Source organism: Camelus ferus, chromosome 17 (genome assembly GCF_009834535.1).
Source record: "Camelus ferus isolate YT-003-E chromosome 17, BCGSAC_Cfer_1.0, whole genome shotgun sequence".
Taxonomy (NCBI): domain Eukaryota; kingdom Metazoa; phylum Chordata; class Mammalia; order Artiodactyla; family Camelidae; genus Camelus; species Camelus ferus.
In genome coordinates, this window is record NC_045712.1 from 18,906,631 (window position 1) to 18,927,451 (window position 20,821).

General features: G+C 43.7%; 1 protein-coding gene across 8 annotated transcripts in view; it reads right to left on the reverse strand.

Annotated features, from left to right (window-relative positions):
• Positions 1–714: 714 nt before the first annotated feature.
• PXK (PX domain containing serine/threonine kinase like) overlaps positions 715–20,821 on the reverse strand; it is a 68,780-nt gene continuing 48,673 nt past the window's right edge. The window contains exons 12-19 of one of the 8 annotated variants that reach the window (XM_032458193.1): positions 19,970–20,048; positions 17,693–17,741; positions 13,699–13,776; positions 13,098–13,184; positions 12,563–12,632; positions 11,648–11,707; positions 3,286–3,319; positions 1,833–2,013 (exon numbers count right to left, since the gene is read on the reverse strand). In XM_032458193.1, coding sequence (XP_032314084.1) covers positions 1,833–2,013; positions 3,286–3,319; positions 11,648–11,707; positions 12,563–12,632; positions 13,098–13,184; positions 13,699–13,776; positions 17,693–17,741; positions 19,970–20,048 — 638 coding nt within the window. Of the gene's footprint in view, positions 2,014–3,285; positions 3,320–5,921; positions 5,955–11,647; positions 11,711–12,562; positions 12,633–13,097; positions 13,185–13,698; positions 13,777–17,692; positions 17,742–19,969; positions 20,049–20,821 lie in introns of all 8 variants that reach the window. The other 7 variants (XM_032458192.1, XM_032458191.1, XM_032458190.1 and 4 more) reach the window with 7 other exon arrangements.

Below are 20,821 nucleotides of genomic sequence, written 5' to 3' on the forward strand. Positions count from 1 at the left end.
TGACTGGATAAAGAAGTTGTGATATATCTATACAATGAAATTCTACTCAGCCATAAAAAGTAAAATAATGCCATCTGCAGCAACATGGATGGACCTGGAGATCATTCTAAGCAAGCCAGAAAGACAAAGAAAGATACCATATGGTATCACTTATTATGTAGAATCTAAAAAAAAAAAAAAAAAAAATGAACTTATTGGCAAAACAAAAATAGACTCAGACATAGAAAACAAACTTATGGTTACCAGGGGGGATGGAGTGGGAAGGGATAAGTTGAGAGTTCAAGATTTGCAGATACTAATATACATAAGACAGATAAAACAAGTTTATACTGTATAGCACAGGGAACTATATTCAATATCTTGTAATAACTTATGGGGAAAAAGAATATGAAAATGAACATGTGTGTTCCTATATGACTGAACCATTGTGCTGTACACCAGAAATTGACACAACATTGTAAACTGACTATACTTCAATAAAAATATATTTTTAAAAATAGTTATAGAAGCATACACATGGCACCTAATTAAAATAGGAAGGCAGGACTGTTAGCTGTTATTAATTTAAAGGGAAAATGTGACACAAAAGAAAATAGAGATAGGATAAATGGGAAGGAAACTTTAGAAATACTGTGTGGATCTATTGTTTATCTTTACAAAAGGTATTATAAAAAAATTCCCATTTAAAATAATCTAGCCAAGCTACAGACAACATATTTTCTTGACATGGTTTATTTTAATAAAAAATACAGCTGAACATTTATCACAGATTACATGAAACTATACACAATGACATTCTCTCTGCATAGTAACCAACACTGATGTGTATAACTTGAATTTTAGATGGATTATTTATAATCCTTTAAAGTGCAATTTATTTAAGGGTTTAAGCAAATCATAGGATAAAGGATCTAATAAACGAGTAACACTAAAAGGATGATATATTTGGATAAATTTTTCAAAAGTCAGAACTGATTTATAGATGCCAAATTTACTTACGTTGTGATAATAATCCCCTACAAACCCCAAACTTGACTTAATTGCTGTGGATTAAGATCCTCTAATTGGCAAGAGCTTTTTCTGATGTTAACATTTTTTGTCCATTCAATACATACTAAGCTAACTAAAAGGAACTGAGAGTCTGGAGTAGTTGCTATAGCAGCCCTGAGTTCTGTAACCACAATGGTGTTCCTGTTTGAGCTTAGAGAATATTATGAACTTCCCCTCATTCTACTCGAGGGGAAAAGGAAGAACTCAGTGGCTTCTCTGACTCAGCGACATAATTACGCTTTGGGCTACAGTGTTAATGTCTAAGACGAAATTAAGGTAGCAAAAATGGGAGTTACCTAAGGAATAACCAGAAGAAGCTTTAGAATAGAGAAATGAACTATGAGAGGAACCGTTCTAGGAGCTGTCTGACAGGACAGGAGGGACTGCAACACAAAGGCCATTCACTGCTGTGACTGAATATTGTCATTGTTTTTGTTTTTCGTCTGTATCCTTCAGTTAGTGGAAACATTGATTCCAGTATGCTGCTGCCCCAAAAAGATGCCCATTAGAGGATGAACAAGACTCCTTTAAAATGGTAATAAAGGAGCAAAATATTTCTTAAGGCAGCAATGCCAGCCTGATTTCATTCTACTTGAAGAACATTTCCTTCTTGAAAAGCCCCTTATATGAGCATCTGCAATATCGGATGTGGCTGCACTGGCTCAGCAATTACTCATCCAGAAAGAGGGTGCATTAGGGGTTGGAGGTGGAAGGGAAAAAAAAATAATCTTTTCCCTCCAACTGTAAACACGAAGCTTTAGCCGATCTTAGGAGCGCTATAATCACAGGTTTCGGCTCTCCTCAAAGTTCCTTTCTGGAAGTTCTGGATGGAGCTGAGTAAGGCCCCTCGGCTCACCCCGTTCACAGCCTGGGGCGGAAGCTGTGGGGGCACCTCTGTGCTCGCAGGAGGCAAGGGAGCTGCTGGTGGTGGAGGCGGAGGAGGTGGAGGTAATGTGGAAGTCCCTGTGGAGGAAAAGGAGACAGTCAACACCCTTCCTGACACCCTGCACACGTGCTACTGCTCAGTCCTGGGCAGAAAGGACTCTGGTGAGACTGCAAATGTTTCCCTTCAGAGAGGCCAAGATACCCAGTTCAGTATGTTTTTTAAAAATACTGAACAGGAAAGCTAGAAGCATTAAAGGGGAATTAATTAAAGGTTGCCATTTCTCCCAAATAATAGTCATGTGAGAAAGACTGAATAACTATCACGGATTATGTGAAACTGCACCTACTGTCAATCTCTCTGCAGAGATGAGGCTCTACCTCCATTTCCAAATTTTAAAAATAGTCCCCAAAGAAAAGTTCCATTAGCTACTTTATCCAGGTCCCAGGCAGCTCCACCTACTCCTGAGCTAGCAATTAAAGACAGACATCTGTATGCACAGAGCTGGGCTACCCAAATACCAATTACTAGTGAGGGATGAACAGCTTTTTAGCTGCTCCAACACACATGATTTTTGAAGGATGTGATTTAACGTAAAATGGATTCTCGGCAAGGAACCATCGCCTGCTGGGTTATGGGTTCCCCAGGGACATCTGTCTTGAATAATCATTTCCTATTTGGTTGCATGAAAGAAATATAAAATGCTAATAACTGTGAGCAATGCACAGCAGAGGGCAGGGGGCTTTCTCTCTCCAGCAGCGGTGTTCTCAAGGAGTCGTCTTCCTCGAGCACCCTTCTTCCCACTGGGGCCCAACCCAGGGACAGATGGAGCTGCACTAGCCCTACATTTTTGCTGCCGCTTCAGGGGAAACTGGCTTGCCCAGCTCTACCCTGGTGGGCAAGAAGGAAACCATATCAGTATCCGAAACTTCCCTTAGCTTCCAGGCACATGAACATTTGGCACTTAAATTTTACAGTTTTGAAAAGATGAATTGTTCTCTCTGAACAAAATAAATACTAAGCACAAAAAAAGGCCTGCTTTAAAGAACTTGCCTGTGCCACACAGTTAGTTGCCTCATTTCCTGCGAACCTCCTTGTGACTCCACCTCTCCAATTTTAGCCTTTCCCTCTACCCCGTCCTAGGGCTACCCCAGTGAGACATTCTGCCAGTGGCTTTCCCCCCTAAATTGCCACTGAGCTGTGGTGGTAACAGGTCAACATACCAATTACTGTTTGAGTTTAAATGGATGAGTGGTCAGGATCATCAATAAAATACTTCAGTAAGTGCATCCTTTTTACCAAGTGTGACAGGCAATGGGCTAAAGTCTTGCATTTCATAGAAAACCACTCACCTTCCTTTACATCTTTTACCCAAACCTAAGGCAGCTGAAATTAAAGAATCACACAGATACACACACTCATGCTCTGCAATCTTGGAATTTTCAAACAATGATAATAGAACAAAACAAAGAAACATTAAATACAGACAAATGAACAAAATGCAATTTTCATTGGTTCTATATAGTAACAACTAATGAATGAAGTTCTACTATGTTCTATGTCACGGTGGACTATGGGGAAATGTTCCTGGCTTTGTGTTACAGGGTTACGAAGGTAAAAGGGACTTCAGACCTGAAATGACTGTTGAGGTGAGAAGAGCAGGGAGAATAAGCATTCCTGTGAAGGGGGTTCTTGGAAAGTGGCCAGTGAAACACCAGGAGGAGGGGAGATGGGCTCTGGAGACCCTGCAACTCAACTGCAGCACTAGGAGACCCTGGAGGACTCGGCAGGCGCCCACGCCTCCTAGCTGCCCCTTGCTCTCCCCAGCACTCTCACCCGATGGCCAGAAAAGGGCAGTGGAATCTGTACTTGACAAGCAGGGCCCAACGTGCACCAGAAGCAGCGCCGGCATTTCTGCCTCCAAGCTTTGTGCTTTGACCCTGGCAGAAGTCAGTGTGGGTTACAGACGAGAAAACAGGCACTGGGCTGCAACAGCACTTTGTTTTGCTAAAGGCACCAAACTGGCCAACCAGAGACTGGCTACCCATCTAACCCAGGATCCTGGGAGGCTACAGATGGACCTCAGGGGCCAGACTTGGGTACAGGCTGCCATCTTGGCACAGAACTAAACTGCGTGGCTCTCATGAGGAACCAACCCTTGACTTTGGCCTCATTACCAGGCACTCAAAATTAAAAGTGCAAATTCACTCCCACAGAGACTGGGAACTGGGGGTGGTGTTTGGTAAATGGATCTTTATTTTTCAAGTCAAGGCTGAAACTTACCACTTTAAATGAATCTCTCTAAATATGGAGACAGCATAAACACACTGTCAAAAGTGCCACAGGGTAACCTGTGCTTCTAAAGCAAACGGGATGCTGAGGGCTGTGCGAAAAGGAGAGGCTGCTCGTCAAGGGGGAAGAGCAAGGTTACCTGAGTCCCCTCACAGAGGGCCGGCCCGGTCCTAAAGAGCCCACTGTCCCATGAGGTTCACCTTTCCTCACTGGGCCAGCGACAACTAGGGTGACACAGGATTAGAGCAAGGGACAGCTCAGAACCCTCTGGAAGGGAAGAGGAGGTCCAGAGTCAGAAGGTCAACACTGGAAGAGGCAGGATCACAGACCCAGGGACTCACAGTCCCTGATTACAGACCCTATCTTTTTTTTTTTTTTTTTTTTTTTTGGCTTTTCCTTTTTGCCTCTTGTATGGTCCACAAAATTCCTTTAAAGGCTCAGTGGGGCTTAAGCTACAACACGTTAGTAGTGATGTGGCAGGGGAAATGTTAACAAGGGCCACATGCAGAGTTGGCTCTTTGCCCTGTGACAAGCCTGGGGACAACTGCCTACTGCCTGAGTTCCCCCACTCCCCAAATGTGAGTGAGCGCCACCTCGTCAGAGGCCTTCCGCAGCCCTCATTCCAGGGCCTCAGACAAAACCAGACAGATTCCATGTTAGATTGACTGCCAACTGAATTCACCCAGCTTTGAAAGATACTGGCCTGCAACAACCCAGGAAGAGGGATGCTCTGAAACAGCTTATCAACAATGATAACAGGTCAGTCCTGATCTCTCCAATCTCACCTTCTCTTAGACAAAATCTTGAAAGCCAATTACTCCACCCTCCCCAGGATCCCTGGCAATCCAGTGGAGGCCCTGGAACAGGCTGCAGACTCTTGCAGCAGGAGCATAGGTTAGCTTTAGGGAGGAACTCCCTGCCAGAAACATCCTCACCAGCCTCGTGGAGAGGACATCTGAGGGTCCCCTTTCCTTGGGCCAGCTCTGACAGTGGGCAGTCTACCAGTGTCTATAGGTCTGGATTGTTCTGTGGTGCACACACACACACAGGTGGGGAGGCCATGTGGCCACCAGGCCAACACCAGACCTACCAGCTACCCTCAAGAGGGAATGGAGGGGCAGTGACCCCTGGAAGCAGGCAGCTCCCCCAGCTCTTGAGAACTGCTGTGGGCTTTTACCTCAGATGGATGAGGAGGCTGCTCTCCTGTTCCAGCTCAAGTATTATTAAGGATGCTTAAAAAAAAAAAACTGCTTTTCCCTGTTGTCAGTTATAAAAGCCAGTAAGTTGCCTCCCCGTGACAAGAAGGCAACTACCCCATGCCCTTTCCCCTTCGTCAGAGTAACAACGAACCAACATTTTTGCAGCAGCAGGACTTTGAGATGCTGGCTTCCAAAATTAAAAGATACCAAAATGCCATGCAGTTGATTTGCAGATTTTAGAGCTGTATTTTAAAACCAAAATCAGAGTGAAAATGAAGATTGTGAAGGTCGTGATGAAAGTGAAATGAATGTAAATGAAGTCACTTGGGTGCTTTTTAAAGATGCTGTATTTCATTTAAATGTGCAGATAAGGAAATCGTCTCGAATCTCCTTTCCCATTTGTTCATCATTTCAGTGAGCTAGATGCACTGGGTCCCATTTCACATACAGAAACAGAGCATCTTTAAAGTTAGAAAAATCAGTATAGCTTACATTACCGAAAATTCACGTTCAAAATGGTGCATGCTCTACTGAAAACAGCAAAGAGAGAGAGAGAGGGGACACAAGTCATTATTCAGATTTTAGTGTCATTTAATCAAATAGTAAGAGATCATAAAATATTAGTCTGAATCACATGCTGATTATTCTCACTGCCAAACTAGGACGTACTTAAGTTAACCACAAGAAACACTGGTTTGTAAACACAATGTGACCTTTTTAGAACATGGCAAACACATAATAGAGTAACCAATGAGTCACTTTCTTCTTCATTCTTTTTTTTTTTCTTTTTTCTGAGCCATTTAGGTGCCATTTTTAGTATTTACAAGCACAACACTCACTTCAGAAGACCCACCAAGGTTTTACCTCCCCCCAAAAAGTGGGATGAGTACTGGGAGTGTATCTAGTTTTATTACTAAAAAGGACAGTTTATCAAGAGGGCAGAAAAATTAGAACTCACCACTTCTCCAAGCAAAACTCCTATGATCTAAAATGGAGATCTGTCTCTTTAAAGATGGGGAGACTGAGAGCACAGGGCAGATCCAAGGGGAACCCCTGGGCAAGAGCATGGGGCCCCCCTCCTGAAGGTGCTGGGGTCTAGAGGCTGAACAGCGCAGCGACTAGCATTAGCTTACTTAAGGCTAGAAAAACATTTTTTAAAAAATAGTAAACATTTTTTCCTGTCTTCTTTTTAACTGACTAGATTCCAGGTTAACTGTGAAAGATAACACCTTCCCTGTCATTGAATTCCAGAATTCCGAATGAACCAGTCGCCCCACTGCAATCCCTTGAGGGGGGTGGTCAATGATGTCCATGTGGGGGCAGGGCAGGCTGACCACTGACCTGGGGCAGCTCCGGGAGGATGCTGGGGACCTGCCCCACCCCACCCCACCCCACCAGCTGAGGAACCTGGGGGAGGGGCTCACACACTTGGGCTTGGAAGCAGGGAGGAGGCTGCAAGCCAGCAGGAGAGCAGAACCAACACACTGTTTGGAGAAGCAGTACAGGGCAGACCCGTTCATCTCAAAGATGGTGACTGCTCTGTGTCCACATAGTTTTGAGAAAAAAAAAGGCAATTCTTACGGCCAGAGACATCAATTCTGAGCCTAGAATGGGTTTAAGATTTTGATCTGGCTACATAAATTCTGGAAGCTCTGACATTCTAAATAAATTCATCTCTTTTCTTGTGCCTTATTTATTCTTTTTTTTAATTTATTTTTTTAACTGAAGTACAGTTGATGTACAATATTGTATAAGTTATAGGTGCACAATAGAGTGGTTCACAGTGTTTAAAGGCTGTATGCCACTTGTAGGTATTATAAAATACTGGTTATGTTCCCTATGTTGTACAATATATCCTGGTAGCTTATTTATACATAATCGTTTGTGCCTTATTTCTTTTTAACCTTCCTTCCTGTTAGTCAAGCGCTCAGTCACTCTGTGCCCACAAGGCTCTGTTTCCCCTCCTCCAGCTCTCCTGTCATTCTTATAGACTGGGTTTTCTACTGTCAGCTCTTTCTCTTCAAAATTACTGCTTAAAATTATAAACTGTAAGGAAGAAGGGCTAGAATTCTCTTGCACTGCATTCATAGCTTATACCTGATAGCACCTTACTGCTCATAAAGCCCTGCTGTGTACATTTCCTACCTCTTAAAGACCAGGAATTCTTTTAAAAGACAGTTTCTGAAAATGGAAACTACTTGTCCAAGGTCACACTGGACAGTGGTGGCGCCACCACCCAAGCCCGGGGTTTCTGAGTCTTCCTTCGGGGATCTTTTCATGCCAGACAAGCACAGGGTTTAACAGCACAGCCCTTGGAGGGCACCTGGGAGAGCAGGCACTCAGTAGAAATCGGGTAAATGAGCAACGACAGAACCAGGTTTGAATCCTGGCTCTAGTGTGACCTTGGTCAGCGTCCTTTACCACCACGAGGGCCTCAAGCTCTCTGTCTGCAAAATGGTGCTGTAAGTTATAATTCATGCTCATTGGATAGGAAGGTATTCATGATGATTAAATAACACAATAACTATACATCACTTAGAACAGTACCTAGCACAAAATAAGCACTTAAAAGATGTTAAATATGATTATTAATAACAACAATAACAATTTGGGTCTCCTGCTTACTAAGCTTTCTCCAAATACTCTTTTGCAATTTTTTTTTAAACACACACAATAGCAAGGCAATAGTTTTGCCTGCTCCCAAAGGAAGAGTAGGAGCAAATATCGAAACCACTCAGCTCTATGAATACAGGGTGCAAACACCAGTTGGTGACATTGACCATGAAGTAAGTCAGAGCAAAGTATTTTAAAGTGCTTGAAAGAGTGATGTTCTACAGGCAGGAAACGTCAGCGTTAGCAGAACACCTAGTGCTAGGAATGCTATCACTGCAAAAAAAGTTTTAGAGAATCCCACCCTACCTGATGGAATCGCCAGCAGACCTAAGGAAATGATACTTCTTCCATCAATTTGGTAAAGATTTCAAGAAGAGACCCCATGGCAGGGAGGAGCAGTGAGAAACGGGAGAGGGCCCCGTCCTTACACAAATGCTGGAAAGGGCTCACGAGAGTACAACCCCTTCACTTAGAAACATCTGCCGCTTCTGCCGCATCCTGAAAGCGAATGAGCTACAGACCACCCTCGGCTACCATGTACATGCTTAAAATGAACACTTCCAGGAAGGTAGTGCTGTCAAACTTGCCTAAGTTGATCTATTGCTGAGCAAACTACCAAAGGGCAGGGTCCACAGTGGGTTTAGAGGATGCTTGATTAGAAGGAACTGTGAGATGGTGTTCCTCTAACTCCCAGCGCTTTGCCTTTTACAGAGGAGATAACCAAAACCCAGACACAGAAGGTGACTCATTCAAGTCTCCCAGTAACAAACTGTGTACCAAGGGCTTACTGTGGACCAGAGAGGAGGCGTGGATCCTCATTTACAAAGAGGGGACCTGCAGCACAGGGAGGTCAAGTGGTGACCCTCAAGTTTAGGTTCCCCGGCCCAAGGTGTAGTTCCCAAGGGCTCCCAGACCGAGCTGTGCTTGAGATGCTACCTGCAGCAGGAATTCCTTTTTAATACTAGGCCTTGAAAATGAAGAATTTTCCTTCATCTCTTTAGAAAACTGCACTTCCTCATAAAGCTGGAAGACACTATCCTTGACTTCGTTGCCAGATAAACCATAAACCTGGCCTAGAAGTAAAGACATAAATTGGGTAAATGTGATTCCAGCAACAAGATGGGCAGCGTGCAGAGATAAAGGAGAAAGATGAGCCCAACGAGAAGTCTGGCCTCCCGTCCTGGAAGGAAGGACGTCTTGGCTGGGGCTGCCCAGCCAGAAGCTGCCACCCCCAGACTCAGACCTCGCCCTCACCCAGCACAGTCCTTGAAGTCAGAGCGCATCCATGCAAATCCACCCATGAGGATTTACCCAGCATCCCGCACTGGCACAGTAGCTCCCTGATGCTTTGTGTAGAACAGAAGCTCAAGAAGTTGCTTTGTTGGGGGACTAGTTTTTCCAGGTGGAGATTCTCCATTTAAAAAGGGAAACTACCGAGAGAAAAAAACACCATGGACGGACCCCGAGGAAAGCACTTGCTTGAACTGTATCTATCGTTTGGAGCTCCTGAGAGGTGCCAGCAATGTGACTCCATCCCAGCTGAGGCCTTGTCTGCCTGCTCATCTCTGTGATCCAGGGCTTAGCACAGTGCCTGGCACACCTCAGGCTCTCAATAAATGCATCTTGAGTAGCTGAATGAATAAACTCACCATGGGTGCCCCATTTAGGGCCTGAGATGCTAGGTTGACAGGCAGATGCTAGTTACAATTTTATGAGACGTATTACAATGAATGCCCAGCAGAGGTCAGAGTACAATCTCTGGGGCTGAGTCCAAAACTTCATCAACAAAACATTAAAGGAGATAAAGGAAGTGAGGGAACCAGTATTTGCTGAGAACCTCGCATCTCTGCCAGGCATCGTGCTTGGGGTCTCACACGTTCTCCCTCTGAATCCTCATGACTCCCCTTCAGATAGGGAACCATCTTCCCAGCTACTCCCTCTCACCTCAGATAAAGTTTTTTCCAACACTGACACTACAAAAGATTCCTCTTTTTCTTCTCATTCTAGAAGTTACTTCACCTCATGCAAACCTGCTGCTGTATGAGATCCCTCCCAATGAGAACTCAGGTAAATTAGAGCGCTCACCAAAAAGATGCAAAGAGACTGAATTCCCCAAGGCATTTAAAAATGAAAACTGGCAAGTAACCTCCAGGACCGCCTTGAACGCACACAGTGAGGTGCCACCCTGCACTACTCAACAGATACCTCTTTTGTTAAAAACGGGTTCATGCATTCTCACTATCAATTCACTCCAATTTCCTTAATATATCCAAGTGATATGAGATTAATATCCTATCACCTAGAAAATGGCTCAGCATGATCTGGGCAGTGAATCTCCAGAAATTTCTCATCAGCTTATACAGGTCACCTCTACAAAAGATTGGGAAGTTTATTTTCTGTCTTGATCAATATTTGGAAAAACTGCAAAAACTGCTGACAAAGTCAGATAGGAAATAGAATATTATCCCCCATGAGTCAGGTACTTTGCTGGTATAACAGGTCCTGGCCCCAGAACACTCCACAGGAAACCAGGAATCAGCCTTGGCCAGCAAGGAGAGACACCAACCAGCCAGACGCAAGGCCTTCAAACCAGTCCCCTTACATTTCCTTGTGTTTTTTTTGTTTTTTTTTTTGGTTAGTTAGAAGCCTTTGAGAGCAGTCGGGTAACGCTCTTGATAGCTCCTAGGCGCCATCTTAAGCCTTAATGAATACAGTACTATCAACTCACAAATCAACCCCAGCCAATAACTCTCCCTTCAGACAGCTGCAGCAACTCTTCCAAGCACAGCCGACAAGCTTAGAGTGGCAGAACCAGCTCCTCTGATGTCTAGAACATCTGGTTCATTTAAGAGGTGAAAGGAGATACTGGTACCCCAATGTGCTTTTATGGGGCTTGCAAAATGGTTAGGAGAGAGGTATTAGTTCAAAAAGTAAAGAAGGAAGATAGCATTACAAGGCCACTGCACAGAATAAGAGATTATTTTTATAAGTATTCCCCAAAATAAACTCTTTTTACATTTTTCAAATAAAACTCATAGGATCTGATTTAAGTCACAAAGGCAAAACAAAGGCTAGCTAGCCACAGAGAAATATTCAGATGATTAAATGCAGAGCAGCACAGAGCACAAATAGTTATCAGGAAATCAGAAATCCAGTGGGTATTTCGCTCCCATACCTAGGCTTTTCACCGGTTTTGCTCTGTGACAAAATCGACATTCTGGCCGGGCTCCCTGAGGAGGAGGCTCTGGCAGAACAGGGCCCCCAGGCAGCAGCGCGATTGTTTTATTCAGCTGAGCGTGTACCAAGACAAGCTCTGATCTGAGAAGCCCTGCATGAGCCTTTTCAGCAGAGAGTGAGCTGGAGATAGGGGGTGGTAAGTGGCCTTGAAACCAACTATTCCACTCCCCGTGCAGTCCAAGTTTGGAAATCTAGACCCTCAGCTCTCCCAAATGACACCACTGATTTGCACTCACACTGGTTTCTCTGGAGAAGGCTGGTCCCCTCTAATCCCTGAAATGTTCGGGCCAAGGTGAGAAGAGAAAGAACCCCACTCTCTTTCCCATAGGTGGAGAAGGGGCGGGAGGCAGGTGGTTCTGCCTTCATCACTAACCTGCTGTAGAGGGTGGAGTCGGCGATGACGGCGATGTGAGAGGTGAGCTGGCCCCAGATCCTGCTAAGAGAAAACACAGAGAAAACTTCGTGGGGACCAAAGAAAGCATCTGGAATTTGGCCTGAGCTGGGCTCCCCCACTGTCTGAGAACCTGCAGCTGGCTTAAGTGTGTGGGCCATGTGGTAAAGGGCCAGGCGGGACAGAGAATTCAGGCACTAGACCCAGTGACCACAGGCTTCCATCCCAGTGCAGAGGACGCGTCTGTCCCCAGGCCCTGGCGCCTCCCACTGCTCCCCACAGCCCGCCTGGTGTGAAACCACCTTTGCGCAATTCAGTGGCTTATGCCATTGGCTGCAGTATCTCTTCCGGACCCAAACCCTGTCCCTGGGTAATGAATGACAAATGACAGTGTCACAGCAGTACAGATGACACAGAGATGCAGACCAGTCCAGTGGAGGCCTCCCCAAAGGAAGCAAGAGTTCCCCACTGCAGCCACTCAGCAATGCTCTCTGCAGAAGTTCTAGTTTACCAGCAGGCACATTCAACTAGGCACGGTCAGCCTACTCAGTTTGTGGATTTCCTAGGCTTTTTCTTACCTGAAATTCAGTAAATATCCTTATTTACATTAAAATAAACTGCATATTCCCATATGCTACATGCTTTTTCTGGACCGGGCAACCTTCTCTTGCCATCAGTGAAGATGCTGGGTTCCCCAGGAACCTGTGAGGTCCCTTCCAGCATTTGAGTCCTGTGAGCCTCTGAATGCTGTTGCAGCCCTTCACTGGGGACAGAGTTCTTTTGTCCTCTGCATTCATCACCACACTGCCCAGTCTCTGGCCACCAGAACCCAAGAACTCTTGACTCCTGGTCCTGACATTTGGGACCTGGGCCCCACTATAATCTATACCCAGTTACCTGAATTATTGGAGTTGCTGTATTTTGCTGAATGCTCTTCACTGTTTTCAACAGCAGATCGTTTGGATTTCTTTAAAAATAAAAGAGAGAGGGTTTTGGAAAAGCAAAGCGTAAACTAAACACACCAAAGCTGGAAGTTAGAACAAAAACATTTTCCAGGCACATAGTTAAACTAGCTACACATAAGGTCATATTTGGCCTTACAACTTAATGCAACGAAGAAACCACAAGCCAAAACTAAAGGGAGAAATAAAACCAAGAATGCTGAGTTTACTATCTCAGGCCAGTCATTCCCCACAATTACATTAAGGCCATAATCAGCCCAGCAAGCCAGGAAACTCTATGGTCCATTTCTCTGCTGATATTATATGGCTTTTTTTCAGAAGCTGCAAACCAGTCGTCTGGAAATAGTTTTAGCTTTCAAGGAGATATAACACAAAATCAGTCATTAAGTAAACGAGCACCATTAACCTAGAACTTCCTTCACATGTAGTCAAGAATTCCAAGGAAGCTCTCAGAGAGACACCAGGCTTACCTTTCGAGCTAAAATCTTTCTCTTTTTTCTTTCTTCTTCGGATCCATGGTGAGACTGAGCTCTCGTCAGTCTTCGATGCTGGTGGATCTTTAAGAGACCACAATTCACCACAAATGTAAGCATATCTTGTACTAATGAAAATCTCTAACATGTTTTGCCAAATCAAATTATTTGGATGAAAAATCTTTCCTTGCTCAGCCTGTCTGCCTCCAAGCTTGGCTCTGGATGTCTAGGCTAAGAGCATGCCAGCAGATGAAGACCTTTCTCTCTTCCCCCAGTTCCTCCCTGCCTTTCTGTCTTTTACAGAAGATAAGCGTGGTCCCCAGCACCTCTGGAGTATGGAGCATGTGTGCACCCCACCACCCAGTCCACCCCCATGGTAAAGGATGACCATCTTTGGGGGACATGTTTGTTTCCCCCAGGCTGAGCTCCTTGAGGGCAGAACTATGAAGTATTCAGCTGCCTTGAAGCGTTGAACCTGGAGCCTGATCCAGAGCAAGAGTATAAGAAGTGTTTATGGAATGAACACTCAATTAAAAGTGAATCACTGTGAGTACCCCATCAAAGGATGGGGGCTCTAAAAGATCAAAAGGCAGTTTACCTGTTTCTGTTCTTCAATTAGTCTCTTTTCTATACACTCTTTGGCAATTCTCAATGCCTCTTTTAACTTTGTGGGAATCTGAAAGAAAAGAAAGTACATTATCTATTGAGTAAAATGGCTAGAGATTTTCTCAAGTCCTGGTTGAACAAAGAAACAGCTGGTCAGCAAGGAGGACATCTGGAATGAAACCACATACAGGCTGTCCACTTGAATCCTATCCTGGCCACTTTCAGTGTCCCCAACACACTCACCTCATTAGCATTTTTAGCAATGAACATATGAAACTAACACATTAAAAAAAATATGATACATGTTTCAAGTATTTCAAGTAGTTCGCAATGGATCTCAAATTACCATAACAATCTTGAAAAAGAAGATTAAAACTGGAAGCCTCACATTTCCTGATTTCAAATTTATTATAAAGCTACAGTAATCAAAACAGTGTGATACTGGCATAAAGACAGACACAAAGACCAGTGGAACAAATAGAGAGCCCAGAAATTAACCCTCACGTATATGGTCAAATGATCTTTGACAAGGGTGCCAAAAGCACACAGCTGGAAAAGGACAGTTTCTTCAATAAATGGTTCTGCCAAAACTGGATATTGACAAGCAAAGGAATGAAGCAGGAGCCCTACCTTACACCATATACAAACATTAACTCAAATCTGGATCGAAGACTTAAACCTAAGACCGAATACAAAACTCCTAGAAGAAAACATAGGACAAAAGCTTCGTGATAATGGATTTGGCAATAATTTCTTGGACAGGACACCAAAAGCATAGGCAACAAAAGCTAAAATAGACAAATGGAACTACATCAAACTTAAAACTTCTGCACATCAAAGGAAACAATCAACAGAGTGAAAAGGCAACCCACAGAATGGGAGAAAATAGTTGGAAATCATGTATCTGATAAGGGGTTAGTATCCGGAATATACAAAGAACTCCTGCAACTTAAAAACAAAAACATTAGTAACCAAATTAAAAATGGACTTGCCACAAAAAATGGGTTATACCACAGTAAAGCTGAAAAAAATAAAGAGCAGAAAATCAAAGAAAGAAATAGCAAAGGACCTGAACAGACATTTCTCCAATAAAGATACACAAATGGCCAATAAGCATATAGAAAGATGACCAACATCTCTAATCATTAGAGAAATGCAAATCAAAACGAGAGTGAGAGATCACCTCACACACATTAGGATGGTAACTATCAAAAAAACAGAAAATAACAAGTGTTGGTGAGGATGGAAAAAAACTGGAATACTTGTGCACTAATGGTGGGAATGTAAAATGGTATGGCGGCTATCAAACAGTATAGAAGTTTCTCAAAATATCTAAAAATAAAATAACCATATGATCCAGCAATCCCACTTCTGGGTATGTGTCCAAAAGAATTGAAAGCAGAATATCAAAGTGTACCCCATTTTCACTACAGCATTAGTCACAAGACCCAAGAGATGGAAGAAAGCCCAAATGCCCATCAGTAGATGAATGGACAAACAAAATGTGGTGTATACACACAGTGGAATATTACTCAGCCTTAAAAAGGAAAGAAATCCTGTCACATGCTGTAACACAGATGAACCTTGAGGACATTACACTGAGTGAGATAAGCCAGTCACAAAAGGACAAATCCTGTATGATTCCATTTATATGAGCTATCCACAGTAGTCAAAATCATGGAAGTAGAAAGCAGACTTGTGTTTGCCAAAGGGCATGGGGGGTGGAAAAATGGAGAGGTGTAGTTAACAGGTCTTGAGTTTCAGTCTGCAAGATGAAAAGTTCTAGAGATCTGTTTCACAATAATATGACACACTTCATATCAGTGAGCTGTACAATTAAAAATGGTTAGGAGGATAAATTTTACATGACTTTTTATCATCACTAAAAACAGAATAATATACAAAGCTTATTGGAACACATACACAAATTCAAGTAATTGTAATATTTTATAACTTCAGAGGGATTTTCTCTGTGAAAGATTTATTTTCTGAATTTCATAAGATTAAGATTTCTCCTGCTGTAAGATACTCTTAACAATAACTTGGTGTGATTCTGCACCTGTCATTTCTTAATTTATTAGTTTTCAAATCATAAGGAGCTCAGGCCTGGAAAACAGACAACAAGATCATGTTGAACTTTTTGTCTCTATTATTCTTTAAAAAACTTAAATTTAAATAAGTTTTGAGCAGTTAGAGGGATATGGTTTAAAATTCAGAAGGCATGAAAAGGATACGTTCACAGGAACAAGTATCCCACCCAGTCCCCCTCCATGGAGGCGACCAATGTCATCAATTTCTTGTGTACCTTCCCGGAAAGAAAGATATTCAAGAGACGGACGCTGGTTTTTGAGATCACGGCGTCTTTGCTGCAGACTCTCTGGCTTAGGGGATGCACAAGGACTGATGACACCCCCCGGCTGGACTACTCAGGCTGGGGAGAGCATATCTACTTACAAGGCTGAACTGAATACATTTCCTAAAGAATTTCAGTAAAGAAGACATCAGTTTAAAAGTTTTTCTTTCCTACTTCAGATCCGAAGAAGCTGTTAATGTCAGAACTCCCCTAACTGGCAAAACAGGACAGAGGAAAGCGTTTCCCTCACCTGTAAATCTTCTGACCCCACCTTGAATTTTTGGTTTTCTTTCTTTTCTCCCCTCTAAATTTAATTTCATCATAAGAGTGCTACAGGTTCTTTTGGAACACAGAGAGGAGAAAGCGAATTACCATTCTTTCTGATACTAAAAACCAACCAACAGTGAGCCCTGAGGAGGGCCAGGAGCTGAACTAGGCATTCATGTAGATGGTCTCAGCTGTCCAGTGACCACAGACTGGGATTACTCACTGGTTCTATATACTGAGGAAACACACAGATCAGCGGCTCTCAAAGGGGCTGATTTTGCCCCTCCCCTCCCCAGGGGGCACATGGCAGTGTCCTGGGGCATTTCTGATTGCCACAACGTGGGGCTGGGGGTAGGGGTACTACTTGCATCTAGCAGGTACAGACTAAGGACCCCTTAGTGTACAGAACAGCCCCCACAGCAAAGAACTATTTAGCGCAAGGTGTCAAATGCTGTGGCTGAGAAACCCTGCCTTAAATAAATGGCTGGTATCACAAAAGCAAAGTAAGGCATCAACCTGGTGTCTTGACGGGGTTCCAAAGCCCTGCTCCTTCCATGACACCACTTATCACTGTTACTTCTCAGGGTACTTCCTTCTAGTCTTTGGTCTAGACAAAGGTTTTTTTTTTACACACTGTATTTTATATCCTGCTTTTCCCCTTAGCCCAAATAAGAATCATTTTCCATGCTACTATAATGTCTTTATAAATTTTACTTTTATTAGATAAAATACATTTTATCAAATAGATATACTATAAGTTATTAAACTCTTTCCTAATTGTAGAATATTTAGATTGCTTTCAGTTTTTCTTTATGTAAAACAAAGAGTGCTGCCCACCATTCCTATTCTATAAGGATTAAGTTGCAACCCATTGCACATGCCTACCAAAGGTTCGCCCTGGGAGGGGATTTAGGATGGAGAAAACCAGGAAGTGTTCTGTGCTTTGGATATACAGGACCCTGGATAGTTAAGATGCATATCTAAGGGAAAATTTCAATGACCCCATATTCTTGCATCTTTCATACTCAGAAAAGCACTAAAATCATTAACTTGAGTTGTCTGTTCTTTGTGATTAGCAGTAATCTTTTTATGCTTGACTACCGGTTTTCCCAGCAAAAAATTCACATAGATCCTGGCTCCTCCCCTACCTCCTCAGAGCAGTTCCTTAGGGTATCCGAGCACCTGTCTCCTGGCTTATCCTGCTCAGTAAGGTCCCCAAATAAAAACGCTCCTAAGTGTGTGTTTTTCCTCAGTCCATGCTTATTATAAATACTGTACCTTCTCTCTTTTTTTTTAATTAAAAAAACACTCACTTTCAAAGCTAACATTTATGTCACAAACAAAGAAATGATACAATTTGCTTTACCTTAAACTGTGGCTTTTCGGAAGTGGTTAGCAAAACATCACTGAATAATCTGTAACGAAAGGAAACAAACCAAAATATCTTTCTGAAACCAGATGTACTCTCAGAACAGGATCAAAGCAGAATGAGACATCTTTGGCCAGTCAAGTCCCCACCACATTCCCCAGCCCTGGCCCAGCCTGGCCTAACTCTTCATTTCATGTTTATCGACAAACTCAAAGGAGCTTCCGGGATACCCAAGGTGACCTCCGGAACCCTGCCCCACTACCTCAGACCTCACCAAGGGGACTGGGTCAGCTGTGCAGCGGAGGTGATGCCCCCACCAAGGGGCAACAGTCCTCTCATGCTGTATAGTAAATTAATTCACACCTTGAAGAAAATTTTGCAAATTATTTATTATATTTATATTGTTTTATTATTTATATTATATTGCAAATAATATATGCAGTAGATATTTCTAAACAGAATACTTAGTTTTCCTTTTTTTTTTTGCCCCAGAGGAAGATAAAATTTATTCTAGACCTAAACAGAATAAAATAGAAAGGAATCGTTCTGTTTGGAATCTAACAAGAAAATAATTTTCCCCTAAGAAAAGTAGTGTTTCTCATGCTCTCTTAAAAAGAAATAGCTGCTTTTGGAGAAAACCAATTCTCTCTTCAAAATTATGTTATTAAAAACAATCGTATGAGGAATTCTGAACTGGTTTGGCTAAACGGGTCAGAGAATTTAAACAGTTGTTTGGGTGGTGCCCAAATGGCTCCAAGTAAGTCTTTCCTTGAAATTTCCCCCCTTTTAAAAAACAGGAACTACATCACAAGTAGAAAGGACAGGGTTAACTTTTCTCCACTAGGCGGCCTGGAGGTGGAGACACAACTCTCCCTTTCGAGGCCAAGGGTCCACTGACTTCCAGACAACACATTTTTAACTGAATATAGTTCACACTTCTCCAAGTGCTGTCTCAAGGCTGAAGCCCACAGGGTAGAAAGACTTCAGTGAAGGAAAAGTATTTGGATTCCCTTTAGAACTGGAAGACTGGGAGAAAAATGTCAGAGCTTTAGAGGGGGTGCAAAAGACAAAACCAAGTAAGTTAAAGTGGATTCAGGCTGTTCCACAACTACAAATGCATTTGCTCTAAAAGCGTGTGTGAAAATAGTTTTGTTTCCCTGACTAGATCTATTTTTCCATGCTTACATTGTTACTAATGGTGGCAGCATCAGTTGAACATTGGAATGTCACAGGCACGGAGCAGTGGCTCGGGCTGCTCTGGGCATCACGGCCCGTCCAGGGCCTAGGATGGTGCCGGGGCTGGAGCAGACCCTCCCTAAACACAAGGAACCTGACGTTATCACTGCCTCCTCTGAGCTCTGGCTGTATGTAATTCAAGTGGCCCCACCTTGTTTGCCGGTATTACTGTTTCCTGAATACATCTGTTCACAAAGCACTGGGTACATCACAGGGCACAAAGTATAAGCTGAATCAATATTAAACATAACTAACACTTAATGAGCACTTAAGTAACTGGCACTGTACTAGGAATCATCTCATTAAACCCTCCCAACAGCTCTCTGCCGTGGGGACTATGACTATCCCTATTTACAGATGTGGAAACTCAGCTTCCCAAGGTTAGCAAACTTGCCTAAGGTCACCAGGGTAGAAGTGGTTAAGCTGGGCCCACCCCCAGGCGTGTCTAACCTCAGATACATGCTTCTTAAACTCCCTGCTCCTCTTCCTAAAGGAAAGGCCCCAGAGCACTACGGAGTATTCATAACCCTGATCAAGGGAGAACGTCTTCTGAGCTCGAGGCCCCTAGCACAGTGCCTGGTGCACGTCAGATGTTAGATAAACATTACCCGGTGAGTAAATGAACAAGCAAGTGCCCGGGAGGCCAAAGACACATTGCCCTCCTCCAGACCCTCCCAGGCCAGTGACTAGTGAAACAGCCCAGCTGCGGGCCAGGTGGTGCACTGAAGCAGGCTCACGAGGAGAGCGGCCCCCGCTTCAGTATTTCCCAAGTCGGGGGCTGCCACGTGTCCACGACACAATGCCAACACGGACAGGGAGAGACGCATGTGAAGACAGCACTGACATTACAAGATCAGACTACGGTGCAGAGATGTCATAAGGAAGGGTCAGGATATCATGCGGCAAGTGACCATCAGCAAGCAGGTCACAGTGACTCTGCGAGGACCCAGCCGTCCTCTCCCAGTACCAGACACTCGGGTTAGTGGTCCGGTGCTCGACACAGTGATGAAGGTTACACAAGGCATGTGATTGACTTACGGCATCTGTAAGAGCCGGGAGACGGTAGGCATGCCATTTTTACAGGCTTCACAAGACAGCGTAGACTCCAACACGGCCACTTGAAATGAACAGATACACATTTTAGTTCCACAGAACATGCTGGCAAATCCACTTGGTGATGAAAAGTTTGACACCGCTTTGCAACAACTGTCTGCGGGGTGATCAGGACAGTGTCAAAACTCTTCACGCACAGACAGATGGCATATGTGGGGAGGGGGACGCTGGCAGCACTGATGTTACTGATGACTCAAAAGAAACGGTTCAGGAACCACATGCTGACAGAAAGCTAAATATATTTCAGAGATAATTGGAGGAAGGATTCAAGATATCATTCATAAATGTGTTTGCTCTCTTAAAAGAGAAGTAAACACTACACAGAAGTAAAATTCTGAACTTGAAAGACATTTTGATGCTTGCCTGCTTTTAGTCAAAACCAGCACACAAAATGCCAACTGTTGGTATCTCACCATCCAACACCTTGGATAAGATAAACAAAACCAGCCAGATTTTTCCACTTGCAGGTCACTGTTCAGTTTCAGCTGTTCAGACTCATCCCAAAGTAGTCTCGGGGCCTGTTCTCTGGAACTACCTACCTCATTTGACACAGAACTAACCCTGGTGGGGGGCTGACCTGCATGCCTAGAAGGCACAGTGGTCCAAGAGCTACTCCGCCCTCCCCTCTCCCTGCTCTGGCAGAGCTGGCTGTGCAGGGGATGAAAGGGCCCCTGGATGGGTCTACACCAAGCCCTACATCCCTCCTTCCTACAGGTGCCTCCCAACCACCCCCCGGCTCTCCTCAGCCCCCTCAGTAATGCTGGCAGGGCTCCTGGA